This window comes from Myiozetetes cayanensis, unplaced genomic scaffold, assembly GCF_022539395.1.
Source record: "Myiozetetes cayanensis isolate MyiCay16 unplaced genomic scaffold, myiCay2020 scf15, whole genome shotgun sequence".
NCBI classification, from domain to species: Eukaryota; Metazoa; Chordata; class Aves; order Passeriformes; family Tyrannidae; genus Myiozetetes; species Myiozetetes cayanensis.
This window is the reverse complement of record NW_026087159.1, coordinates 16792111-16819517: the sequence shown is the minus strand read 5'-3', so window position 1 is coordinate 16819517 and position 27407 is coordinate 16792111. Positions and strand designations below refer to the sequence as shown.

The 27407-nt window shown below is 55.4% G+C and overlaps 1 protein-coding gene across 2 annotated transcripts; it reads left to right on the top strand.

Moving 5' to 3' along the window:
* Nucleotides 1-28: 28 nt before the first annotated feature.
* Nucleotides 29-27407, top strand: LOC126637405 (Krueppel-like factor 5). 2 transcript variants are annotated; one of them, XM_050310644.1, is made up of 5 exons: nucleotides 29-193; nucleotides 13613-13660; nucleotides 17316-18213; nucleotides 21245-21304; nucleotides 25646-27407. In XM_050310644.1, exons 1-5 carry the CDS (start codon nucleotides 29-31, stop codon nucleotides 25822-25824), a joined length of 1350 nt encoding a protein of 449 aa, XP_050166601.1. In that variant the 3' UTR covers nucleotides 25825-27407. The 2 variants fall into 2 exon arrangements, with proteins under 2 accessions (XP_050166601.1, XP_050166600.1); XM_050310643.1 differs by lacking the exons at nucleotides 29-193; nucleotides 13613-13660 and having other exon boundaries at nucleotides 16266-18213.

Below are 27407 nucleotides of genomic sequence, written 5' to 3'. Positions count from 1 at the left end.
CCTGCTCTGCCCCCAGGGTGTGTGAGGAATGAGCAGCGGGCTGGTGCTGTGCACCCCGCTGGCCGAGGACCCCGCGGTGTTCACGCCGCTCAAACCCGTCACCATGTCGGGGGAGCCCAGCGAGGACCCCCCCGTCTTCGAGGACATCAAACCCCCCTCCCGGCCCCTGGAGAACCCGCCTGACCTGGCCCAGGTAAGCCTCAGGTTTTGCCTGCTCCTCCCAAAAACTCCAGCCTGGATTTGGGGTTAATTCTGCCTCATTTTCCTGCTCTTTGCTGAAGCACCTCCGTGGCTTTGTCCGCTCCCGCTTCCCCCTCGGCCGGGTTTTCTCCTGGGCGTGTTGGGTTTCGTTTCTGTGGTTTTGTGTTTTGGTCGTGTTTTTTTGTTTTTTTTTTCTCCTGCCTTCCTTCACAACACCCTGTTTGGGGAGGAGAACCTGGGGTTTGTGGGGCTTTTGATCCCTGGAACCAGCAGGTGAGGGGTTTCCAGGGGCTCTGTGCCACCGTTGGATCTCTGGGAAGGACGTAGGTCGTGAGATCACTGTGTCTGCGGCGTGTCCGGGGCAATATAGGATCTTGTTTTCCATTTTATTTTATTAGATGTATTTTTCCACCACTTTGGCAAGGAAAGAATGCTCCTTGAAATTCCCTGGGCAGCCTCCCTCCGTGTGCAGGAGGTAGAGACCCGCATAAGTGGCTTTGGGATGTTCCTGCCTGTCCGTCCCAGTCCTGGGTGGTGGCAGAAGCCCCGTCCAAGCCCTGCTGCCCACCCAGGCAAGGGCACAAAGCTCCTCAGCGGCGTTTTGGGTGCCAGACCCTTCATCCCACCACCAAGAGCCTCCAGCACTCTTCCTGGTGGGAAGGGGGGCGAGCCAGGCCTGACCCCACCCTGCTGCCGAGGCTTTTCCCGGAGTTTGGGGCGCAGGGTAATGATTAACCCCAGCGCCATTTTGATCCGCAGGGAGGTGGCTCCGGCTCCTCAGGGACCCCCCTCAACCCACCACTGTTCCTTTGGGGACCCCCAGGCTGTCCCTGTGGGGGGTGGCTCTGGTTTGGTTGGGGTTCTCTAGCCACTTCCCCTTTCCCAGTGGCACTTTGGGGCTCTGTCCCTCCAAGGGAGGTGTTGGGATTAAGGCCGTGTGTCCGGATTTCTGTGGAGCTCTCTGGTGATCCAGCATCCCTGTCAGTGGTGGCCACGGATGTGGGGGTCAAATGGGGGAGAGGGCCATGCAACCTCCTCCTCGTCCCCCTGTGGTGCTCCTGCTTTGGCCCCTCTCCCGTAATCCCACGAGTGCCAAATCTCTGCCCCTCTGTGCCAGCTTTGGGGGGATTCCCTGGAACAGGGGCCAGGTGGTGGCCCTGGGAAAGGTACTGGTGATCTCCAGGGCCTGTCCCGGTAGGAAACGGTGTCAGCTCCCTCCAGACCTCCCCCAAAACGCTTGGGGAGAGGCTGAGGTTTGCTTTTCCCTGTCTTTGTGGGGGGATGAGGCAGCGGGACTGGGGCTGGTGCCACATTTCAGCCCTGGGGTGGGTGGGCAGCGGTAGCTCTGGCACTGCCAGCCCTGTGCCACCTCCTGCCTTCCTCCTTGGGGACGTGGGGATGCAGGTTGGAAACACCTTCAACCCCCAGCCCTGTCCCTGCTGCCCTCCACAGGGCAGGGGGTTCCTCCCCCAGCTCTGGGGCAGTGCCCCCCACTGCCACTTTGCTCTGGGTGGTGGCAGCTGAGGGTGCATCCTGGGGGTGTCACCCCTGTGCCACAGGCCATCCTTGTCCCCTCCGGGGTCCCTGGGATGGTGGCTGGGAAGCTGCAGGGCTGGAGCTGAGCACCAGCCCACCCCCATTCCCTGGATCACTCCCGGGCCCCCAAGAGTGTCTGGACTTTGCAGCCCCCCCGGGGTGCAGTGTCCTGGGTGGCAGCCCCAGGGCTGGAGCCCTCGTGTCCCGGGAGGAGCTTTCCGTGCCCTGGCCCCTTTCTCTTAAGGGGTGCCCGAGGCTGTGGCGCGGTGGGAGCTGCCGGGGCTGGAGCATGGAAGAGCTGGAATGCCTTTGCTCCGGGTCGATGTTTATCAGGGCACTGGGACAGGGCTGTGCCCTGTCCGAGCTCCACGGGGCATCTCCCGCTGCTCCTGAGCTCAGGCAGAGGCAGGAGCAAACCATCTCTGTGGTTTCAGGGTCCTGTGTGTGTCATGTCCCTCCCCCACCCACCTCCCCCCAAAATCCCTTTTCAAACAGGAGTGGAAGGTGGGAGCTGTTTGCTGGCAAAAATTGGATTCAATCTGAGGCAGGTGGGAATAGATCCTTTGTGGGGTTTCCAAGCAGTTTTTCCCTTTCCTAGGTCTTTCCAGCCAAGTTACAATTCAGAGAGAAAAGTGCTTTTCCCTACTGATCTGAGTCAGGTTGGCCAGAAATGGCATTTTCCCCTTTAAATCTTTTCCCCGGAGGGAATGCAAAAAATAATAATAAATAAAAGCAAAAGCAAGGCACATCCAGTGGAGTGTTTCAGGGGAGAGGAGGAGCTGATCCCTTTGCTCTCAGGTCTCCTGGATGAGTGAGGGGACTGGGGGCACCAGGGCTCATCTGTGGTCCCACCTGGCTGCCCTTGGCTCTCCAAGTCTGTTGGACCACAACAGCTCCTGGAGAACCATCCTGGGATCTCCTGCTGCTTCCCAGACAGGTGACCATGTCCCTCTGGGTTTGGGGGATGAGCTATCCCACTGCCAGGTCCTGTTTGGGTCTCTGGGGCCTCCTGTGGCTCTGTGCTGTGGTGTCCAGTGGTGCCACTGAGATCCCTGCCCTCTCCTGAGAGCTGTTGGGTTGGCAGGTGAGGAAGGAGCTGGGTTTCCATCATCCTGGCGCTGGTTCTGGAGGAAGGAAATGGCACTTCCCTGCTCCTGCCAACGTGTGCAGGATGGGAGGTGGCTCCTGTGGCCCCCCTGCACTTGTGAGATGACTCTGCCATCACCTGTCCTGGAGGATCTGGGGAAGGCAGTGCCTGCCTCAGTGGGAATTCTGGTGTTGAAGGGTCACTTGGCCAGGAATTCTGGTGCTGGGGGGGTCACTTGGGCTTCCAGGGCAGGACTTGGCAAAGAGGCTGCTGGGAAGACAGAGATGGGCAAACCCCCCATCCTGTCCCCTGGTTTAACCCCTTCCTACCTGTCCCAGAGCCCCCAGGGGGGTTTGTTGAGATCTGTGAGCACCCAGTGGGGACAGAGGCTGCTGGAAGATCCTGGTGAGTGTGGAAGGGGATTTTCCTTGGGTGGGCTGTGCTGCTGCAAACAAGGAATGGCATCAAGGGCTCCCTTTGTGACCCCCAGCCCAGTTCCTGCCCCACAGGCAGTTTCTCACCCTGTGCTTGGCTCTCCCCCTCCTGCCCTGCTCCAGGGCTGGGTGGGGGGCTCGTGGGGAACAACAAAAGATCTCCACCATGTGAGAGGTGCTTGAACAGATCAGACCTACCAGGATGGTGCTGCTGTTCCCCCAGAGCTTTTCCTGATGCTTCAGATCCACAGCACCAGGAATGGCATTTCCCAGACCTTTCCAGCAGGCTGGAAAGATGTGTTGTGTTCCTCTGCTTTCCCCTGGCAGGGATCTTCCTCCTGCTGTCACAGGAGAAGCTGGGATGAGCATTTTTAGGAGTGCTCCAGCTTTCAGGAGCTGTTGGAGTCCCTGGGGTGGCTCTGTCCATGTGTGCCATCCGTGCCAGGAATGTGGCTGTGCTGGGGTGGTGTCTGGAGAGTGGTTTTCCCTTGGACCAGGGATAGGCTTCCCTGCTCCTTGGTGGTCCAGCACCTTGCACAGCCCAGTTGGAACAGAGTGATAGGTCCTGCTGGCACAGATGTGGTTTATGTCAGGGCCAGGAAGGAGTCCTGCCCTCAAAAATAAAGATCTTTTATTTATGAGGAGAGATGTAGAAGTCACAGCACTGCTGTCAAGGAGTGATCCATTTCCAAGAGCTGCAGGCAGTGGAGAAATGCAGCTGTTCTGCAGGAAAAGAGGACATGGTGGCTTTGGAGTTCTGCTGTGGAGCTGGAATGAGATGCTGACAGCTTGTGGCTGGGAATAGAATCATGGAATCATAGGATGGTTTGAGTGGGAAGGGACCCTAAAGTTCATCCCATTACACCTTCCACCAGCTCAGGGTGCTCCAAGCCCTGTCCAGCCTGGCCTTGGACACTTCCAGGGCTGGGGCAGCCACAGCTTCTCTGGGCAAGCTGTGCCAGGGCCTCCCCACCCTCACAGTAAAGAGGTAGCTGAGCCTGGGCATCTTTTTGCAGTTTAATGTCATTCCTTGGGCACTTGGAGAGGGCTGACAATATAGTGTCCTCTCCCAGGGTCCTGCTTGTGCCCAGCTCTCTTGGGAGAAGGGCCTGGCTGTGGCTGCTGGACGTGTCCCCAGGCGTGGGGACTCCCCTGCAGGGCAGTGCCCATGTCTGGGGACAGTTCCTGAGCTCCTGGTGTTGCAATCAGAGGTGTCCATGCCAGGTGGTGACCGTGTGAGGGGACTGTGCAGGTTTGTGCCACCATGTGTCACCCAAGCCACCACCCACAGCCCGGGGAGAGCTGGTGGCTCCTTCAGCCCTTGCCCATTCTCCTTCTGTGCTGAGCTGAGCTCAGGATTCCACATTTCCAGGCACGGAAGTGGAGCAGGCTGGTGTGACCTGCCCAGGACTCTGTGTCCAGTCCCTTCTTCCTCTTCCTGAGCTGCTCCATGCAGAACGTGCCTCCGTGGGCAGTGGCACCTCATTCCCCCTCAGGTGGCTGGGATGTTCTGCCCTTTGGGACCCTCCTGGCTTTGCAGAAGGGGGCAGAAATGTCCATCAGATCCACAGAATTGTGCAAAATTCATTTCCTGAGGGTGCTGGCAGCCTGTGCAGCTCCAGGGTGGATAGAGATGGCAAGTTAAATCTGGGCAAGGAGGAGTGGGATCCCCTGATGAGCCTGGTGAGCCCTGCATGGCCTCTGGCTGGAGGGATCCCTCCCTTCCCACTGTTTTGCTTTGGGATCAGCTGATACTGATGCTTTCAGGCCCAGCCCGTGGATTCAAGTCTGCAGGCTTTGTGCCTGCAGGGCCACGGGGGACCCGGCCAGATCCCCAGGAAGGATCCCATTATCCCTCCAGTTTTGCAGGAAGACCCTCAGGGAGAGCCCCTGGCCCACCCACGTGTCAGGGGGGTGGTCTCAGATCCGGAGTCAGCAGGACCTTGCTGTGGCTCAGCAGGCTTTGGATAAAAACGGTGTTACCACCGAGCCAAACCCGGGGAAATTCACTCACAAGATTTATTCTTTGATGTTTCTGAGCCCCCCAGCCCTAGGAGTTCCCCAGGTGTGTGTGGGGGGGGAGCACCCAGGAGGATGAAACAGCTCCGAACTTTGAGCTCTGGAGCTCCGTGGCTTTGTCTGGGTGGGACAAAGGCTGATTGTTCTGCCTGGGGGAAGTTTGGCTCGGGAGGTGGGGAGAGAGGGAAAGGGACAGCGCTGAGAAAGACGAGGATTACAGGAGTGCCGTCCCTGTGCTCCTCACTATTCCCCACGTGCCCGCCCGGAGGTTGTGGGTTCGCTGCAAAAGCGTCTTGTGGGGTTGGTATTTTATATTTTTTTTTAACATTAAAAAACCAAGTGGAAACCTGGAAAGGGAGGGAATGAGCAGGAGACTCCGACTCCATAACGAGGGCAACGGATTTCCCTTTATCTCCCTTCCTGAGCGGTGTGTGGGAAGCAAACACCGTACCTGAACTTACTCACCGGGCTTTAGGGTAACGCATTTCTGGCCGCTGCATCATCGACTGTGAGTTTTCCCCTCTCAAACCTGTTTGGGCACCTTCCCCGCGCTATTTTCTCCTCCTTCCCTGCTCCAGTGAGTTCTTTTATCTAACTCATCCACTGCAAATAATCGCACTTAGCGTCTCGTTAGCTGAGCCCCTTGATTACAATATTTGCTTTTCTTGTGCTCCATTGGAGAATTACCTGAGTCACAGGGTCCGGCCGGGCTTTGGGGATTGGAGAACTCCTGTTTACCATTCAGATGTTCTCAGAACTTGAGCTTGCATGAAAACTCTCCAAAAAAACCCCCATGGGCTGTTTACCACATCAAAGAGGTTCAGCCCCTTTCAAGCTCAGCTTGAAACTCAAACAAAGAATATTTCATTAAGTTCAGAAATGCTGGGAGAATTCATGGAAAATTATTATTTTTTATTTGTGTGGTTTGTTGTTGTTTTTTTGTTGTTTTTTTTTTTTTTTTTAATGTGATGGGGGGGACCTTCAAGTTTCCACCAAGACCAGGATCTGCAACTATTAATGCACTTCCTGACCTTGCTCTTTGCAGTATTTCCAGCACAAGCAGGAGAAGGGAATGACGAGGAGTCAGTCCCAGGGTAGCTGGTCTGTAAACGCAGGTTTAGCCAAAGCCACAGTACTCATCACCTTGCAGGAGGAAAGAATATTTTCCAGCTGTTATCACACACGAATGTCATTAATCTGAACCTGTCCTGGAGAGGATAGAGGATGTGGATCCTCCCCAGCCCATCCAGCCCAACGTTTTCATGCTGCCCGTCCAACACCATCGCTGTGCTGCTCCTCGAGGACAACTGAGGGTGTCCAGGGGTGGCTGCATATACTCAAATGAAAATCCTTCTCCCAGTGAAAAGGTTTGAGAGTAGAAATGACCCAAGTTTCTTCATTTGAATGGGAAAATTCAAATTCCCTTCCCAACTGATCGCTCAGAACGTTTCCTAACGTTCTGTCCTGAGTGGCTTTGAACATTTGGTGTTTCTGTGTCGTGGGAGAGCCCAAAAGTATTAATTTGTCTGTTTGTCATCCCCTGTGGGACCTGAGGAGTGTCACAGCCCTCATGTTTCCCAGGGGCTGGCAAACCCTGGGCTCTGTCTGGAGCTTCTTCGGGGCTTGGAGCCTTCCCACAGGAACCATTGATTGCCTTAATCAGTGTCCCTTAATTAACAGCGATTGGAATTCATTTATATAGAGGGAAAATGTGGAGAGAGAGGCTGTAAGCTGAAGGGACTAGGTCTGGAATCTTTCTGCTCTCAGGCCAACACAAGGGCCCTCCTGGCAGCACAGAAGTCCCTGCTCATGGCAGAGGGTTGGAATGGGACGATCTTGAAGGTCCAACCCAAAGCCTTCCGTGATTCCATGAAATCTGTAGGGTGGCACAAGGGGCTGCTCCAACATCCCCTCCACCTCTGTTCTGGCTGTGTCTCCTTGGCCCTGAGCTGGGCAAACCTGGCAGAAGGGCTGGCCCAAAGACCTGCTTGTTCCAACACCACCTTCACCTGCCTCGAGGTTTGGTTTGGTTTGGTTTGGTTTGGTTTGGTTTGGTTTGGTTTGGTTTGCCGACTGGTTTGGGGAGGAAGTGCAGGGCCATGGGGGGATTTGCTGTCTGCACATGAAACCTGCCCTGGCACAGGGTGCCTACTGCATTTCCCTGGGAAGAACAGGCTCTCTGGCTGATTTGGGATGTGCTCAATGCCAGGAGGGCCCCACAAGCCCCAGCAAGCAGTGGGTGACTCACCCTGCCTCTGCCAGCCCTGGGAATGTGCTGCCTGGGATCACGGATGAGGTGATGAGTGTGAGCTTCACTGTGGCTTGGGTGGGGTGGGCTGAATCCCACCATAACCCAGCTGGGGAAGTTCCCTGTGGGCTCTCCCACGTCATGTTCTGCTCAGGACTCGCAGGGATGTGTAAGCAGCGGGAGCTGGAAGGTTCAAGGACAAGCCCAGTGTCCTGTGGCCAGGGAACAGCTGGAAACACGGGGATAAATTTGTCCAGGTCATCCTGGTGATGACATCCAAGTGCTTCCATCTTCCTAGAGTCAGGGAGAAGGTGTGCTGGGGTGGGTGCTGGAAGCAGAAGGAGAAATGGTGGCACCTGCTCCTGGTTGGAGTCCAAATTCAGCATTGATTTATATGTGTGTAAACTCAAAACACTTGAGTTCTGGCATGTTTTGGCTGGGGCTGAAGTAGCTCCAAACTTCCTGACCTTCCAGGAGTGGAAACAGCATTAAATCATTTCATCTTTCCCAAAAAACCATCCAAATGGCTGTAGCAGCTCACACCAGGAGTCAACCCAGCTCAGCCTCCAGCACTGGGGGCCTACTTGGCCTGTTGGAAAACCTCCAGCTGGCTTTGATGGATTTGGCCTTTGCTGAGCAGGAGCAGCCCAGAAATCAAAGGATCAGAATCTCCTGAAGGCTGTGAAGGTACCTTGGCCTCTCTACCCACACTTTGAGCACAGCCCTCATTGCAGGGAGTGGTGGCTGAGGGGACACATTGTCCCTGTTCCTGCTGCCTTCGGGCTCCATTTGGTGCTGAGGTGGCACTTTGGATTCTGCAGAAGGGGAAACCACTGTGGAGCTGCTCTAATGCCAACCTGAAACCCTCTCCTAGACCTGCCTGGTGGCCTTGGTGCTCCATAGGGTCTGGATAAGCTGTGGCTGGGCCAAAACTGGCTCCAGGCTCAGTTCAGTTCTTTTTCAGTCCACTTAAAACTTTATTTCTGGAAAGGTTTCTCCTTGCTCTCTTCGAACCTGGTTGTTCCAAACTGCTCCTCTTCCAGGCACTTGACCTTGGAGTTGGCTGAGGGTGTTTTCCCTGGTTTCCTTGGCCTTTGGGATCACTGACTGCGGTGGTGGCACGATTTCCCTGATAACCAACCCGGGGTGATTGCCTTTGAGGGACTCTTTATCAGCTGTTGGAGGGAAGGAATAGCAAACAGAGTCAGCAGGTCTGCTGGGAATGGTGCTGCCAGAGGCCAGACAGCCTCCCAGCTGCTCACATCTGCCTGGATGGTGACTCCTGGCCTCAGGCAAATTCCTGGTTCCTCAGAGGTGATAATCACCTTGAATAGTTCAAACACAAAGGAAGCAGCACTGGAATAGCCCTGTGGAGCTGGGTGGCTCTGCTCCTGGGCCATCCATGAGGGAAAATCCTGGAGAAAGCGGGGGAATCTTTGTCCTCCTCCAGCAGCTGCTCTTGTAGGTGGGAAGGTGGTGGGGTGGATCACCTGTGGGAGGCTTCTCCAGGGGCTCCAGGGAGAGCTTGCACAGAGATTTCCATGGGAATCCCCACTTTCCAGCGGCCAAAACTGGTGAATTTTGCCCACTGTGTGTAACACAGACACCCCCAACACCCCTGGGGGCCAGCTGTGACCCCCTCTGTGCGGAGGGGATGAATTCTGCTCCCCAGCCCCTCTCCCTCCCAAAAGATTTGGGTTGTCCCCATCTCCCTGTGCTCCTGGTGGGATTTTACAGCATCTTTACAACAAACCATCACTGGGATGATGATTTGGGATCCCCAGGTCTGACCATTTATCCATGGCCTGGCCGGGAATTGCTGCAGGAAGGAGAGAAATGGTTGGACTGGGAGACCCAGTGGCTGGACTTCATGACCTCACAGAGGTCTTTTCCAACCCAAATAATTCTATGACTCTTTGAGGGCAGCACCTAATCCTGGAGTTGCTCCAAAGCCTTGTGAGCTAGAGCGAGCAAAGGAGCCCATCTGGGGCCTTCTCCAGCCCAGCACCCTCCCCCAGGAGTCCCAAGTGGGGCTCAGCTTTGTTGTTTCCAGCAGCCAAACGGCTCCTTGAAAGGAAGAGTCCCGGGGCTTTCTTTGCTAATCCCGTTTTACAGAGAGTTCCAGAAGACTTGAGGAACAAACAGAAAAGAACGTCGATCGAGGTCGGTATCAAACCCAAATGATCAGAGAAACAAATATTTACACAGGTCAATATTTAACTAGGAGACAATAAATGCTGATATTGAACCAAATCTGTATATAAATACGGTCTATTTATAATGTGAGCCTGTAAAGGGGCACTGCCAGGTACTTGCCAGGGGGGGTTGATTGATGATTATCCTGCCCATTGTTTGCTGATTCCCTTGGAGGCTGCAGTTTCATGCAGGTGCACGTATGAGAAAGGCTGTGCTGGGTGATCCCAGGGCTGGCACAACGGGTACAACCCTTGTCCCACAAATGTCTCTGCTTGGGCCTGGGGAGGGGCCCCCTTTGCCTCTGGATGGAGTGTCCTGCCATCCACCCATCCCTTGAACCCCCACAGCATGGAACTGTGGAATGGGTTGGGTTGGGAGGACCTTAAAGCCCATCCAGTGCCACCCCTGCCATGGGCAGGGTCACCTTCCAATAGCCCAGGCTGCTCCAAGCCCTGTCCAGCCTGGCCTTGGACACTTCCAGGGCTGGGGCAGCCACAGCTTCTCTGGGCAACCTGTGCCAGGGCCTGCCCACCCTCACAGGGGAGAATTCCTGCCCAATATCCCATCCTGCCCCAATATCTATCCCACTCCCTCTGGCAGTGGGAAGCCACTCCCTGTGTCCTGTTCCTCTCCAGCTCTCCTGGAGCCCCTTTAGGCCCTGAAAGCTGCTCCAGGTCCTCCTGCTGTTGCTCCCCAGAGCTGGACACAAAGCTGTGCTGTTGGCTGCCCTGCATGGACATTGTGTTGGCACCTCTGTCCCCAGAGCTCTCTGCACCAGTGACCAGCACAGCACCAGTGCTGGGGAGTGGCTGGGAACCCAGCTGGGAAGGGGTCTCCCCTCTGGAAAACGGGATGGGGGCTTTGGCCAGGCAGGAACGAGCACAGGGCTGGAAGCTTAGTCCCGATGAAAGTCCCTCTCTCCCCCCCAGCCCCTCCCGTGGCAGCGTAACAAGCTCGTTGCCTGTTTAGCAAACATCGATTTCTCGCCTTGTTCTCTGCTGTGCTGACAACACCTGATGTTTCTCTGACGGTTTGTTATTTATCAACTGCAGATTAGAAAGCGTTTAATCACGGGACAGACAGTCCCCCTCGGCAGCCCCCGCTGTGCTAACGATGCTCCTGGTTAATCCCCACCTTTGCCTTAAGCACCCGGTTTTATCTCAGTCTTCCCAAGAAATGTTTGTCTTGGACTCTGCTTGTATTGATCCGTGTCCTGATAACACCTCACCTGGCTTTGCCAGCCCCTGAGCGAGGGCACCAGGGCTCCAAGGCCTGCAGGACTCCGAGTTCCTGCGGGATTTATGGAAACTGGCACAGGGGGAAGGTTGGTGTGCACACCTGTGAGCCCCTGGAGAATCCACTCTGGGGATCTGGGGTGTCATTCCATCTTCAGGGAGTGACTGGCCTGCAGGGCTGCGGGGCTCCACATCACACAGCCCTCCCAGAGCTGCTCCCGAGGTTATCCTGCCTTCCTGGGAATGTTGGTGTCTGGCCAGATTTGGATGTGCCAGTGCTGAGTGTGGCATGGTCCTGCTGCTCCAGTCACACAAACTGGTGTCCAGTGGCCTTCCTGGGGTGGATAAAGTGCTTGTTTGTGTTTCCTTCTTGGTTTTATTTCGGTTTTCTTATCTCTGGCAAGTTGAAGAGATGCTCCTTCGGGGTCAAAAACAGGGACTGTGATTTTTGAGGGGAAAATACCCCCGGAGTTCAGTGCTTTGAATGTGTGAAAGACTGTTCTTGTTGGCTTTGCCTTCCTGGCCACACCAAGGGTGGCTTAAAATGAAAGAGAGATAGATGGGATATTGGGAAGGGATTCTGGCCTGGGAGGGTGGGCAGGCCCTGGCACAGGTTGCCCAGAGCAGCTGTGGCTGCCCCAGCCCTGGAAGTGTCCAAGGCCAGATTGGAGCACCCTGGGGGAGTGGAAGGTGTCCCTACTGTAGGAAGGTGATCCCATTAAAGACCTGGTGGTTCTTCATCTGGAAGGCCCTGAGGACTTTCCGCATCGAGTCGTGGTGGGCATGTTGTGCCCTGTTGATGAACTGAGTGTCCTGGGGGTGTGATAAGTTCAGTCATTCATAAAAAAGTAAGGAAATGTTAATTCCCTGCCTGTAGCTGGAGGACAGGGAGGAAGAGATTGGCTGATCATTCCAGGTCATTCCTGTTTCGTGTGAGCCCATCACAGAGGCTGGAGCTGCCCCAGGCAGGGATGCAGCCAGGACCTGCTTGGGATGGGAAAGGGGCCTGCAGAGCCCCTGTGTCCATGGGTCTGGTCCAGGGGCTGGAGAGTGTCCATGGACTTCCTCTCCCTCTGCCCTCAGTCCTTCCTCTGTGCCTGCCCTGCTCTCCAAGGCAAGGCTGGACTGCAGACAGCTGGCAGAGCAGAGGGTTTGGTGGTCTCCTGGTGAGGAGGAGGATCCAGCTGCTGCAGGCTCAGGATTCCCTGTGAAAGAGCTTGGCTGAAGGACACAGGTGCTTCTGAAGCTGGTTCTTCCAGCTGATGGGGATTATGGGACACAGCTTTCAAGCCCAAACCCCAGGAGAGGTCACATTTAAGCATCTCCTCGTGCTTCCATGGACATGTGGAGCCCAGTAGCTCTCCAGGGGTGGCAGCTCTCAGCATTCCCAGCCTGGCATCTCTCCTCCCCACACCATGGGGCTCTGGGGTCTGCTGTGGCTTTGCAAGGAACATCCTCCATTTGGATGCAGCTCCCAGGACATGAACACCTCAAAAATGAGTGCAATGACTTGGTTTTGCTGGTTTTCTGTGGGACAGAGGGAAGGTTGTGCTGGTTCTGAGGCCTTGCTGGTCTCATGACCAGCAGGAGGAATGGGAGAGTGGATGGAACCAAGGGGTTGTGGAGAAGATGGACACATTGCAAGTGAGCAGGAGAAGGATGTGGAGGGAGAATGGGACACAGGCAGAACCCATGGAAGGCTGATAAATACTGGTTTGAGATTTGGACAAAACACTTCCCCTCTGCTTGGTGGCAGAGGACTGTGCCTGTTTGGAGCACTGATCTTGGGGAAAGGAGCTGGGTCTGGATGAGGGATTTGGAAAGAGTCCTCAGCCCTCTGTAATAGTCTGGGGGGAAATGAGGCAGGAAACAAGTTGTCTATGCACAACTTCCCTGTGGGTATACAGGGAATGCTAAAGAAGATGTAAATCCTGGGAAAGTCTTTCCACCTTGGAAAGAAGCACAGGAACAGCCAGCTGAGGGCAAATGGCAGAGAAGGTCCCTGGGAAGGTGAGGTGCCCTCAAATCCTCTGTGTGTGGGAGCCTGGCAGTGGTGTGATGTGAGAACATCACCTTGCAGGGGCTTGGTTAAGTTCATGGAGCTGCCCCATTGCTGCTGTCCCAGCACCTCGTGGGGGGTGCCCACCCTGGGGGGTGTTGGGGCCCATCACAGCCCCAGATCTGCACCAAAAAACCCTCCTGCATGGCTTGGGGAGTGAGTGTTGGGGCTCAGCCCTTGCTGCTTGCTCCAGGGGCTTCCAGCACGTTCCCAGCACACAGCAGGAACGTTCCTGCCTGCCCAGCAGGGAACTGGGAGGACTGACTGGTTTCCCTGGGCTGGATGTCTCGAAAGGTCTTTGCTCAAAGTCCCCTCTGCAGAGCTCTGTTCTTCTCAGCTGGCTTTTCTTTCCCTGTGAGAAGCCAAAGAGGCTTCACCGTTCCTCCTTGGGCAAGTCCCAACCCACGGTGGGCATCCATCAACCCATGGTGGGCAACCATCAGCTGCATCCATGGGGTGTGGAGTGGGAGGAGACACTGGGCACAGGGTGGGCAGGCTGGGGCTGTGGGGGCTGTGGGGGGCAATGCCCTCCATACCAGGGGTGTCTGGTGGCCCTGCAGGGGGGGCACCCCACTAACGCAGTGCTGTATCCCACAGCTGCACCCCATGAGGATGGACCAGCGGATGCCACCACTCATTCTGGAGGTGAGTCACTTCCCTCATTCCTCCCCTGCATCCTCCTGCTCCCCTTGGTGAGCGACCACTGAAGTCCTAGGAGCTTGGATGTGCCCCCTCTCCCCCAGTGCAGGACACCCAGCTCCACTGGGAGGACAAGGTGGCACCTCCACTCCCTCCTTCTGCCCCCACCGCTGGCCAGGGCACCTCCCTCCATCTCTGCCAGTGCCCAGGCACTTGTGTCTCCTTCATGGCTCCAGTTAATCCATGTACTGGATCCCAGGGGCTGTGGCAGGAGCCCTGAGTGACAGCCAGAGCACCTGAGTTCAGGGGGCTGGAGTGGGATCCCACACAGACCTGTCTGCACTGGGACACCCCTGCTGTGCCCACCCTGGCCTGAGGACTTCACAGATTCATGGAACTGTTTAATTTGGAAAAGTTTTCCAAGACCATTGAGTCCAGCCCTTCCCCAGCAGTGCCAAGGCCACCACTGCCCTGTGTCCCCAAGTGCCACATCCACAGGGCTGTTAAATCCCCCCAGGGATGGGGACTCCACCCCTGCCCTGGGCAGCTGTGCCAGGGCTGGTCAGCCCTTTTCCCCAATATCCCACCTGCCCCTCCCCTGGCACAGCTGAGGCCGTTCCCTCTCCTCCTGTCCCTGTTCCCTGGGAGCAGAGCCCGACCCCCCGGCTCCCCCCTCCTGTCAGGGAGTTGCAGAGCCAGAAGGTCCCCCCTGAGCCTCCTTTTCTCCAGGCTGAGCCCCCCCAGCTCCCTCAGCTGCCCTGGTTTTGGATGGGGCTCTGCTTGGGAAGTGCTCTGGGGTCTGAGGTGCCACCCCTGGCCGAGCAGTGCCAGGGGGTCTGTGGTTGCCTCGTGTTTCTGGGCCACAAACAAGACGAGCCGCTTTCTCCCTGCTGGAAGGATGCTGGAACTCTGGGGTGCCTGGGAACTGAGGCATAGTGGACCATTCCATGGGACAATTCCATTGCTGTCCAGGTCCTGCACGCACACACACACACACACACACACACAGCAGGGGGGCTGCAGCCACAGCAAGGACTGGTGTCCTCCCCCCTGGTGACACCCCCCTGCTGCCCCTCAACACCCTCCTCAGGAGCCTGAAGGAAAGAAGAGGAATTGGGTTTTAGTGGAAAAACAGGGAGAAGACTGTGTTCTGCAGGTAAGGAGGCTGTGGGAGAAAGGGAGGTTGGGTGACACCAGAGGGGAGGGCAGGGGGGCTCCAGCTCAGGATCACCTCTGGCATCTGAAATTAGGGCCCTGCACAGAACCAGTTAGTTTGGGAAGGACCTCTAGGATCCACACCTTTCCACATTTATCCACCTGCCTGGTTACCTGCCCCACTGGAGGAGTGGGGAGGAGACCTTCCCTTGGGAACTGGAGGTGAGAAAGTGAAATGCCAGAGATAAGAGAAGTGTGGAAGTAAAAGGCATCCAGCACCTTCCCTGCCAGTGGGGCCCTTCACTGCTCAGGTATGTGTGGCATCCACAGCCACTGGGACTGCCTGGAGCTGACTGCCCAGGGAACCCTGCGAGTCTGGGGGGAGGAGCAGCCAGGGCTCAGCTCCAAAGCTTTGGAGTGGTTCTCCCTAGGGCAGGAACCCAGTCTGGACACTGGGAGGAAATCAGGGCTCTGGAGCCCTCTGGGAGGATTAAATCCCTTCTCTGCCTCCCACTGATGCCTTTGGGTAAAAACGGAGGCCAGGGGCTGATCTCTGGGGACAGGACCCCATGGAAAGGGGGTGTGTCAGGGCAGGCTCAAGTTGGATTTCAGGGAAAGGTTCTTCCCCCATAGGGTGGTTGGCACTGAACAGGCTCCCCAGGGCAGTGGGCACAGCCCTAAGGCTGCCAGAGCTCCAGGAGGGTTTGGACAATGCTCTCAGGGACAGGGGGGATTGTTGGGGTGTCTGTGCAGGGCCAAGAGTTGGACTGATGATCCTGATGGATCACTTGTATCTCAGGACATTCTATGACTCTATGAGTGGCTTTAGATTCCTCCTGAGCAGGGGTTCCCTCTCTGGAACGTGTGGGGGTTGTTTGAGCTTCCTTTAATGAGGGAATTTTCAGGGCCAGATGAAGATGGACGTGTCATGGTTGGACTCAATGATCCTAGAGGTCTTTTCCCACCATAAGGATTCCATGATTCCATAGGGCCCACACCCCAGTGCCAGTGTGGTGTACTCTGTTCTGGGGCAGTGTAGCCCTTCCCAGCCTGGCTTCCCTGAGCTCCTGTCTGTGGATTGCATAGGATTCCCAGCACAGTGTACATGCAGCATAGCCCTTCCTAGTCTGTCTTCCCTGAGCTCCTGTCCCTGGAGAAGAGGCTGTATTTGTGCAGAGGAGGGGTATTTGTGCAGAAGAGGCTGTATTTGTGCAGAGAAGGTGCATTTGTGCCCATCCCTGCGCGTGGGGCGGAGCCAGCTCAGCCAAGCGCCACCAATTGTGCTCCCGGAGGTGCAAAGGCCCTTGGAATGAACTGGATCCAGGGTGATTCGTTTTGCTGGAAAGGGCAAGAAAGTCTCTTGGCCCCCCTCCAGCTTTTACATGAGCAATGGAGTTGCAGCAGGGCTGACTTTGGCCCTTGGCACTCTGGTGACATAGTTCAGGGCTGTACAACCCTGGGCAGGGCGTGGGCTGAGATCAGCTCACGCTCCTGGAGTGCATTGAGGGCTCTGCCAGGGAAACCTGGTGGTTCTGCCAGCTCCTCTACATATGAATGAGTCTCTGAGGGCTTTGCAAGGAGCCTGACACATGGATAACCACATAATTAAAGGCTGAAGCTTTGCAGAAGAGCATTAGAGCTGATATCTGTAACCACAAAGAGCAGAGCTTGAGTCATCCAACGCCAGGGGATGAATTTCCTAGAGGATTGCTCCATCAGGTTGCTGAGTTATTGGGCCTGGATTCAGTGGGATGCCCCAGCAGACAGGAATGAGGAGGGGAAGGAACCTGCTTGTCTGAGCCAGAGGTCCTGTTAGCTTGGAGGACACAGGCTTGTAAAAACAGCTCTATAAAAGCAGGACTAAGCCAAAGGTTAGGCGAGGGCTGAGTCACCCTGCCAAGGCAGTAAGAGTGTGCCTGGAGGTTTCCATCTTAGGCTCAGAGTGCACTGAACAACACCACTCAGACTTCTAGGCCCAAATTATTCTCAATTAATTAAAGATACTGTCCTAGAATTTCTCAGGTAATTAAAGACATTGTCCCAGAATAAAACCCATCTCAGGCTGCTGAGTCTAAAGGAGACCAGAGCCAGCATGTCCAAGGTGTGCTGCAGATCCAGCCTGCCCAAGGTGTGAGAGCATGGCTGGAGCAGACCTGCTTTCCTCCCATTCCTCGAGTCAGTCTCTCCTTGGTGTGCCCAAAGCTTTGTGCCCAAAGCTTGGCTCCTCTTTATCAGGCTGAGTTCCTCCCCTAACTGCATCCTCTGTGTTACCAGTGGAGATATGGAAGAGGGAAGTGGGGCAGAGGACAGTGACTCACTGCTGGGGAGTCTGGCTGAGTCAGAGACTGAGCTAAATCATTTCAGCCTGTGGCTCCTGGGCCATTCCTGCCACTCTCTCCATTTCCTGCTGCCTCAAATCCCTGTTGGACACTGCCCCCCTCAACCAGAGGGAACCTCTTCCCAGGTTCCTCTTCCCAAGTTGTCCTGTCTGTGTTTGTTCCCCCAGGCACGCTCTGAGATGGACAAGTACCTTTCCAGCGAGGTGCCCCCCATCCCGACGCTGCTGGACAAGAAGTACCGTCGGGAGAGCGCCTCGGTGGTGGACGAGTTCTTCTCCACGGAGAAGCCCAGCTCCACCCCCTACAGCGTCAACATCAACGTGATCCTGCCCGACACGACCCACCTGCGCACGGGGCTGTACCGGCCCCCCAAACCCCTGGCGTCCTTCCCGCAGATCAAAACCGAGCCCGGTGCCGCCTTCGCCCAGCCCTGCTCGTCAGCCCCCGGCCCCACGCAGACCCTGCCCGACTTCACCAGTGTCTTCAGCATGCCCCAGTCGGTGGCTGTCAACAACATCTTCATCAAGCAGGAGATGCCCTCGGAGGTGCCCTTGTCTGCCGCCCCCCAGCCGCCCCAGCTCTACCAGCTGCCCCTGGGCAGCGGCGGCACCGACATCCCCACCCTGACGTCCTCCTGCAGCACCACGGCCGTCAACTGCCTGGGCGGGGTCACCATGGCCACGGGCAGCACCATGGCCAGTGTGCACAGGCCCGTGCAGCCAGCAGGGCCGCTGAAGCAGTACCCACATGTGTCCCAGGGACAGGGCAGCTTCAGCATCTCCGGGCAGTTCTACCCTGCCCCGGGGGTGACCCTGCCCCCCTCGCCCCCCAACTCGCAGCCAGGCAGCCCAGAGAACCAGCCTGAGCTCATCAACACCATCTCCCCCCCGCCATCCTACGAAGCCACTTTTGGACTGAAGCTGGTCCAGTCATCCCAGGTCCCCCCAGTCCCCAGTGGCGTTGGGACCCTCTCCCAGGGGCACCTGGTCATGCAGCCCCCCAAGTACAACCGACGCAACAACCCCGAGCTGGAGAAGAGGAGGATCCACCACTGTGACTACCCAGGTGGGTGCATGGCTTGGCTTTGGGGGGGGTCTCTTGGCACCCTGAGGGTGGCTGGGGGCTGCTTAGGGCCTCTTTTTTCATCTCAAATCCTCTTCTCTGCATGATGGAGGGAGCTGTGGAGTCCAGTGGAGAGCCCTGGGGAAGTGGGAGGGAGTAGAAGAGGTTGATCCCACCCACCTGAACTATCTGGTGCCTGTTGTCTCCCTTCTCCTCTCCTCTTAATGCTCTGGGAAAAGCAAGCCTGGCTCTGAGGGCCAGGGATGCTCCTGCAAAGCACAGGGATGCTCCTGGAAAGCTGATCCTCAGCTGCCTGTTTTGCTCTGGTCTTGAATAATTCCCCATGAAATGACACCTGCAGGTACAATCACACTGCCTTTCTCACTGGCTCTTCCTTTCCTGCTCTCAGAGGGTGGAAAACCAGGAAGTCATTTCCACAAGCAGCCTTGATGGTCTCTGTAGCCCAGTTCTTCCAAAGAGGCAATGAAGTTGAGGGTCTCCATGTCGCGTCTTTCCATGGCTTCATGTCCTGCATGAGGGTGGTATGGAAGGGCATTTCAGTGGAATCATGGAATGGGCTGGGTTGGAAGGACCGTAAAGATCACTCAGTCCCACCCCTGCCATGGGCAGGGACAGCTTCCACCAGCCCAGGTTGCTCCAAGCCCCGTCCAACCTGGCCTTGGACACTTCCAGGGATCCAGAGGCAGCCACAGCTGCTCTGGGCACCCTGTGCCAGGGCCTGCCCACCCTCATTGTATGAAATTTGTTCAGACCAGAGCTGAAGCTGTTCCCCGTGTCTTCCCACCCCATGAGGTGTCCATCTAATGATGGACATCTGTGGTGCCTGGGCAGGTGGAGCTGGCCGAGATCCCTGGATCTGCAGCTGCAAACTCACATTCACTCATTCCTTCCTTCGTTCCTCATCCCTGGTAGTGCTCAAGGCCAGGTTGGAGAAACCAGATGTCCCTGCCCATGGCAGGGGGTGGAAGGTCCCTCCTGACACAAACCTTTTTTGGGTTCCATGGCACACAGGAGGGAAACAAATCCCAAGTGAGATATCCCAGTGAGAGCAGCTTGAGGGCTTGAAAATCCCCACTCCCAGGGCAGGGACACACACCTCCCACTTCCTGGGCTGATCTCCAGCTGCTGACCAGTTGTGGATTAGCAAACAGTTTTCCCAAGTTTGAACTGAGGAAAGTAATTTCCTACCTGCCTCCTGGGGAGATTTATGTGCTCTTTCTGTGGCATGGGAGGAGCTGGAGCAGGGCAGCCCAGAGGCTTTGCCTCATCCAGGTCCTTTCTCCAGGATCTTACCACTTCCCACCCTCTGGCAACAGGCAGATCAGGGATTTTCCGAGCCAGCAGCTGCCCCCATGTGCTTGGGGTTGCCAGCACACGCTGCTTTGTACCTTCCATCTGAAGGGTGTAAGTGGAGCACTGCTCTGGGACAGACTCCTTGTTCTTGTCTCGCTGCTCTGAGGAAGTCTCATCCTGTAAGATGAAGTACTGAGGAAAAACTTACCTGTTTTCAGCAGGATTTTGGTCTGTGGTGCAAAAAAATCCCCTCAGCAAGCTGTGCTGAACAAACCCCGGGTGTCTGCGGGTGTGTATGTGCAGAGACAGAGCTGGGCTTTGGCTGAGCCTTCAGTCTGAAGTTCAGCTGCAGGTGAGACCAGGCAGGACTTCTGGCAGGGGCAGCAGCTCTCACTGCCATGGGCTGTGTAAGGCAGGAAGGGACACGGAGAATTCACACCTGGAAGTGCATGAATGGGGGAGATGTGTTTGCAAAGCCCCATCCAGCACCTTCCAGGGCCTAAAGGGGCTCCAAGAGTCTTGGGGAGGGATTTGGACAAAGGCCTGGAGGGATAGGACAGGGGGATTGGCTTCAAACTGCCACTTAGGTGGGATGTTGGGGAGGAATTCTGGGCTGGGAGGGTGGGCAGGCCCTAGCCCAGGTTGCCCAGAGAAGCTGTGGCTGCCCTTGGATCCCTGGAAGTGTCCAAGGCCAGGTTGGACAGGGCTTGGAGCAACCAGGGCTAGTGGAAGGTGTCCCTGCCCAGGACAGGGGGTGGAACCAGATGAGATCCCAAACCAGTCTGTGATTCCATGATTTCTCTCCCAAGTGTGAGGCTTCAGAGCACCAGAAGCAGAACTGAAGTGGGTAACCAACCCTTGTCCCCCAGGCCAGGAGGGATGAGGCCTCCCACCACCTGAGCAGGATGGGACCAAGGGCTCATCTGGGGCAAGAGGCTTCTTTAGGCTGGGTGGAAACGCTGGAATGGAAAATGGGAGCATTATGCAGGTCATAAAAATTCAAATCATCTTTTAATCTGCTTGTCAAAACACAAAGCAGGAGGGCCAGAAAGGCAGCAGGAGGGGCTCTCCTGAGCTCTCTCTGACTGAAAAGAGGAACTAAGGACTCATTTTGACACACCTGTTGTTGAAACTTCTGCCCAGATCACAGTGTTTTGGTCAGACCCTTTCTTTGATTAAACCTGTCATTGCTGAGCTTCTGAAAACACTTCCCTCTGGCTTTATTCTGGATCCTGGAAGGCAAGTATAAACACCGTACCTGGTGTTTCCTGCTGCCTGGAACATTTTTACCACATCTGCTTGGGCTGGGACTGTTACAAAATACACCTTCCCTCCAGCCTTGCAAAATGATATCAGTTATGTCTGGAATCCAGAGAGACAAAGGGCAGCACAAAGCTAGCAGTTGATGGGGGTGAACTGAGTGTTTTCACCCTGCCTGGAAGATCTAGTGGAGGAATGGGAGGTTTGAATGTTTGTGCCTGATTCTTCTCCCCCTAATTCCCAGCACAATAGCATAGGGTGTCAGGATTGTGTCAAAAGATGATGTAAAGGCCTGTCTGTCTGAGAAAACAAATGCTCTTTAGTTCCTGCTGATCCCAAGTAGTACAGCCAGACTTATTTGCATTACCCAGCTCTGTCCCTCACCTCAAATATCAGGGATTGTTTGAGGAAGGGCCTATTTCTCATGAGGAAATTGTGGGGTTTTTTCCTGTTCTTGCAGGTTGCTCCAAAGTTTATACCAAGAGCTCCCACCTGAAGGCACATCAGAGGACTCACACAGGTAAGAGCAGCACAGCACCTGGAAATGCTGCCTGTGCTCCTTCCCTGTCCTGCTGGTGGTGCTGAGGATGTCACTGAGCATCTGGTGGTTGTTGGGATAGGGAGCACAGGCAGGTCTGTTGCTGCTAATGCTGGAAAAACTCCAGGGGTTGTGCTGGTTTATAGTGGATTTTATAGGACACACACTGCTGTGGGTGCTTGCTTGCCTTCTACCGGGATAGTCTGCAATTTAGGAGAACTCTGGGAGGCTCTCAAGTCAATGGTTTGGAAGAGATTCTCCCAAACCCCTCAAAAAGAGGCCAGGGTTAGATGGGATATTGGGAAGGAATCCTTCCCTGTGACGGTGGGCAGGCCCTGGCACAGGTTGCCCAGAGAAGCTGTGGTTGCCCCTGGATCCCTGGAAGTGTTCAAGGCCAGTTGCTCCAGGGCTTGGAGCAACTTAGGCTAATGGAAGGTGTCCCTGCCCATGGCAGGGGGTGGTACTGGATGGGCTATAAGGTCCTTCCAACCCAACCCAGTCTGGGATTCTGGGATGCTCTGGGTCACTCTTCCTTTGAGATCTCCCAGATCCTCCCCAGATCTGATCCTGCTTCTCCTGCAGAAGGATTGTGTGAAGGCCTGTGTTGCATGCCCAGGACCTCTGAAGAGACAGGGGCTGTCTCTTTTTTGTCAGCACTCCGTGACTCCCAGGGAAGGGAAGGGACCCCTTGTGTCTCTCTGTTTACACTGACCACTTGTGTCCCCTCAGCAGCTGCCAGTGGTGCATCACTCCCAACCCACCTCCAGAAGGGCTCCAAATCCATGCACAGAAGGGCTGTGCCCTCCTTCCCAGGGCAGGGGTGCCCTCCTTCCCAGGGCAGGGGTGCCCTCACTGGTGCAAACAGGGTGCCCAGCCCAGAGCAGCTCCCACCACAGCCCACTCCCCTCGGTACCACTTGTGCATTCAAGCCCAGGTCCCCTCATTAAGGCATTTATTATACCTGAAACTTTATCAGATCCCCTGGTAGTCCAGGAACCATCAGTGCCCTCATAAATCTCTTTTATAGAAGGGCTGATCTTTACAGAAAGCAATTAAGCTGGCCCAGAGTTCACTTTTTTTTTTTATGAACAACGACCAAACCCCATCCTGTGGCTGGGAATCGCTTCCTGCTCTTGGCTCCCTTCCTTTCTCCCCTTATCAGCCCCCTTGAACACTCCAGCAAAGAATTTTTCTTTGTGTGTGTGAGGTACAATATTTTTTTGGCAGGATCTGGGTAAGAGTGGGCTAGAGAACAGCACAGAAAGGAACAGGAAGGATGTTGTCCCTGCTCCCAAAGCTGGGTGGTGACAGGCCTTTGTCACAGGGCTCTGCTTTAAAATGAAATCTCTCTTTTCCCCTTCTCTTCAGAGCTCCATGACCCACCTGAGATAGGCAATATAAAGAAGTGTCGAGGAAAACTTGGGTGGTTTTTAAGCCCAATGAAATGTGGTGGGTTTTCCTGGTTTCCCAGTAACTGGGCTGGAAATCCATGTGTGTTTGCCTCCTTTCGCTTCACTTATTTGAAGAGGGAAGGGCATAGAGGTGAGGGAGGAGATGATCTGAGTAGTTAAGAGAACTTTTGGTGGTGTGGAGCGAGTAAAAAGAAGGGAATCCAGTCCAGATCCAGACACAGGCAGGCTCAGAGTTTCTGCATCCAATATTTTTAGCCTCATGATTTGCTTTTGAGGCTTTCACCTCACTGGAGCTGCAGTGACAGAACACATCCCAACTCCTGCCTGAGGCCACTTCAGCTCCATCACCTGAAGGGTTAATCATGTCCTTTCTCCCCATTCCCTGCCCGGGCTGAGAAGCATCTGATCTCTGAGATCTTTCCTTGTGGTTTTGCTGTGGGCTGGGCTGTGTCCCTCTCCTGGAGACACCATTCATTTCCTGGGAGCCATTGTGAGATTAAATATCTAACCTGGGGCTGCTCTCCCGCCTCCCCCGGGGCCGGGAATGCCCGCTCGGGCCTTTTGTTTGAGCCTGCCCTGCCGTGCTGTCCTGGGAGATGGAGCCAGCTCCCGGGACAATGGTTTCCATCCTGGAGATCAACCTGGTATTGTTTGCAACCAAAGGGCCTCGGTGGGGCTGACCCAGCCAGGTGACCTGGTGGGGACAATGTCTGGGCTGCACGGGGTGAATCCTGCTGTTGTCTTGGCATGCTGAGGCACTCCTAGATCCCATGAAACACCCGACCAACTGCTGGTAAACCCTCTGCAAATCCTGTATTTCCCTGAACTATAAAAAATACACCTCCCTTCTCCCCATGGTTCAGCCTCCAGGGTTTTTTTGAGGAGCAGGAAGTGGTGCTGGTGACCTGTCTCCTCCAGGTTTCACAGCTGCGGGCAAGGCCCTGTAGATCTTGCTGTGGCCCAGTGTTTTCACTTTTCCTGCCCAAATGTGGCTTTCCCACCCCTGGAAGTGTTCAAGGCCACCTTGGAATGAGCTTGGAGCACTGTGGTCCAGTGGAAGGTGCCCCTGCCCCTTCCCCATCCCTGGAAGTGCTCAAGGCCAGTTTGGAATGAGCCTGGTCTAGTGGAAGGTGCCCCTGACCCTTCTTCACCTCTGGAAGTGTTCAAGGCCAGCTTGGAAGGTGCCCATGCTCCTTCCCAGCCCTGGAAGTGCTCCAGGCTGGTTTGGAAGGAGCCTCATGTAGCGGAAGGTGCCCCTGCCCGTGGGACACGATACAAGCTTTGAGGTGCCTTCCAATGCCATCCACTGGTGATGCCCTGGCTGTGTGAGGCCAGGGGCCGTGGGGAGGGAGAGCTGCTGCGTGGGGAGCTGTGAGAGCGGGGCACACATGCCTGTGCACGCCGGGTGCGGGCGTACGTGCGCTGTGCTGCGACGGAGCGCGCCACAATTGGCCGAGGAAATGGTAAATATTTGAGGTCGGGAAAGTCAGCACATTCCCTGAACTCTGCCTGCTTGTTCAGGCTGTTAAGAGCGAGCACTAATATTTGAGAGTGCCACACCCTTGCGTGGAGAGGGCTACAGCCAGGGTTCAGCTCCACAACCCGGGCACGCAGGCGGTTGGAAGCGGCCACAGGCTTTTCCAGCCCAGCCCCTGGCTGGCTGGGGAGTTGCGTGATTGAATGGATTTCAGTTGGGGAAAATAGGTGTGGGAGGGAGGGAGGGAGGGGAGGAGGGCAGAGGCATTACATCACCCTGAGGAAAAAACACAATGTGTTGTGTACAGAGCTGCTCCCGGGTGAACTTGGAGTCAGAGAGACATTGAGGGGCTGGAGCGTGTCCAGGGAAGGGAATGGAGCATGAGGAGAACTTCTGAGGGAGCTGCAGGGGGCTCAGCCTGGAGAAAATGTTCTCCAGCATCAAACTCCATTTATCTTGACCCATGAAGGGGTTTTTTTCTCGCTTATTTTCTCCCTCTCCCTGCTGCTGAGCAGTGGAGCAGCTTGCTGGGCACCTGGTGGCCAGCCAAGGTCACCCCCCACACCTCATGTCACCTGTAAAGGGCATTTGGGAGAGGAAGACGGAGTGTTCCCCGGGGGAAAAGGCAAAGTTTTAATTCCTCACCCATTTGGGTGCCAGCAAATGTTGGCAGTGGATGGAAGACTCTTCTGATCTCTGTTTTGGTGAGACAGGAACCCTCAAGTTGCCAGAAGCAACTGGGCAACGTTCTCAGATTATGGAATCAAGGAGTGGTGTGGGTTGGGAGGGGTCTTTAAGGGTCAGCTCGGACTTTAGGGACACCTTCCACTAGACCAGGTTGCTCCAAGACCTGTCCTTGATCACTTCCAGGCATGGGGCAGCCACCATCCCTGGGTGGTGGGCTCAAAAAAATGTAGGTGCTGTAACCCCTGTCTTGCTCCCCACCACCTGTATGAGCAGCAACACCTTCCTTAGGAACTCTTGACTTTTTATTTAAAAAACCCAACAAACTCAGAAGGCTTTTTTTTTAAAGACAGAAATGCTCCAAAATTCAACAGGAACCCCCTTTGCCCCCACCTATATGAGCAGCGACACCTTCCTCAGAGGAATTCTTGACTTTCCATTTGAAAAAACAAAACAAAACAAAACAAAAAACCAAACTCCAAAGTTTTTTTTTGAGCCAGAAACGCTCCAAAATCCACCAGGAATATGAGCAGTCCTAGAAAACAAGCCTGGAAAGCAAAGTGGGAGTAGGGTGAAGAGGGACAAGACGTGGTTGCTGCAGCTGAGCAGCTCCCAATGCCTCAGTGATTTCGGGCGAGCCCTGGCAGTGCCAGGGTGCCCTCGTGGTCCTCCCAAGGAAGTTGAGCGTCTCCCAGGGGCCGGGGTGGGTTTCTGGGAGGCCGTGCCCGTGACCTGTGGCTGTCCCTGCAGGTGAGAAGCCCTACAAGTGCACCTGGGAGGGCTGTGACTGGCGCTTCGCCCGCTCCGATGAGCTCACCCGGCACTATCGGAAGCACACAGGGGCCAAGCCCTTCAAGTGCCTCGCCTGCGGCCGCTGCTTCTCCCGCTCCGACCACCTGGCCCTGCACATGAAGAGGCACCAGAACTAGGAGCTGCCTCCTTCCCACACTTCTCCAAGAGCAGCTGGAACTCTTTTCTCCTCTGAGGGGCCTCCCCTCGTGCTGTACATAGGAACAAACCCACGCTGTGATCAACTGGCAGGGCAGGGATGGTGGGTGAACACCCTTCCAGGCCTGTCCCTGATTCTTTCTGGTTTTAAAAGAAATTCAAAACCCCAAACAGCTCATTTACGATCAGGTCTAATTACAGACTGATCTCCTGACGAGGTTCCCGGTGCCACTGGACCAATGGACCTTGGATCCAAAGGGCTTTCTTCCGGCAAACCTGCTATTTATTTGTCACTCAGGAGCAACTGTCCTTTGTTCCTCAAGTTCTTTGGGATGGTTTTTTAGCCCTTCCAGGATGGTGCCTTTGGTGAGGCCCAGGAGGGTTGTGACAGGTTGGCAGCTTGGACCCTCTTGGACTGCCCCATGGCATGGCCGTGGATGTGACACACTCTCCCATGGTGTGACCATGGATGTGGCACCTTCCCCCATGGTGTGATACGGCACCTTGCCCCATGGTGTGACACCTTGTCCCATGGTGTGACCATGGATGTGGCACCTTCCCTCATGGTGTGATATGGCACCTTGTCCCTTGGCATGGCCATGGCTGTGACACTTTGCCCCATGGTGTGACCATGGAGGTGGTACCTCTGCCGTGCGAGAACAGGAGCACGTGCCCAGGGCTGTTTGGGTTGACAATCCCAGTCTCTGTGGGGGCATAAGAGGAGAAGATCTCTGACATACTCACCTGACGTGCCTTCAAGCAAGGGACAGCACAAAAGCAGGTGACAGAAGCACCGCCTGTGTCCTGTTGAGCCCAGCTGTGGTTTCCTGGCAGCAACTCAGCTCAGCAAAGACCTGTCCTGCTTGGCGAGGTTTTTTGGTTGTGTCCTTAGCATTTCTGTTTCCAAGATTAATTTTAACTTCGGGTGTCTCTGGGAGGACCAGCATGGGTTTGAAGCCACCCAAAAAGCCACTGATGAAAGTCTGGTTTCCCTGAAGACACTGGTGGTGCCTTTCTCCAGAAGATGCACACAAGGACTGTGCTGTTGCCATTTCACCCCATTCAGATGGGGAAAAAAATAGAAAAACCCACATCTTTGAAACGAGTTCCAATAAATTCTCCAGTTCAGATCGTAATCACATTACCTACCTCACAGGTTCACCACCTCGAGCTCCGTGAGCACCTTCCCCCCTTGCTGTGGGTGCCACGACACATGGGGTACATCACCCGCTCTCCAAAGCCTACCAGGGGTTAAATTTGGGCAGGACAAGAGCCAGGCCCTGCCAGTTCCAACAGCAGCTGTGTGGGTCATAAATAAATCAAGAACAAATAATGGGCCTGGTGTGTCCAACTGAATATTGATTTCCCCACACCCTCCTCCTCTTTTATTTCTCCTTGAACAAATTTTGGTGCCCCATGGCCTGATGTGTGTCTGCAGTGTGGGATGAGAGGCCACACTGAACTGGGGCATCTTTGAGTGGTGGGAATTTGGAGGCCACTCCTCTCTGCTGGTGTCAAACTGCTCGGGAGCCGCAGCCCGCCCTTGGGGTCCTGCTCATGCTTT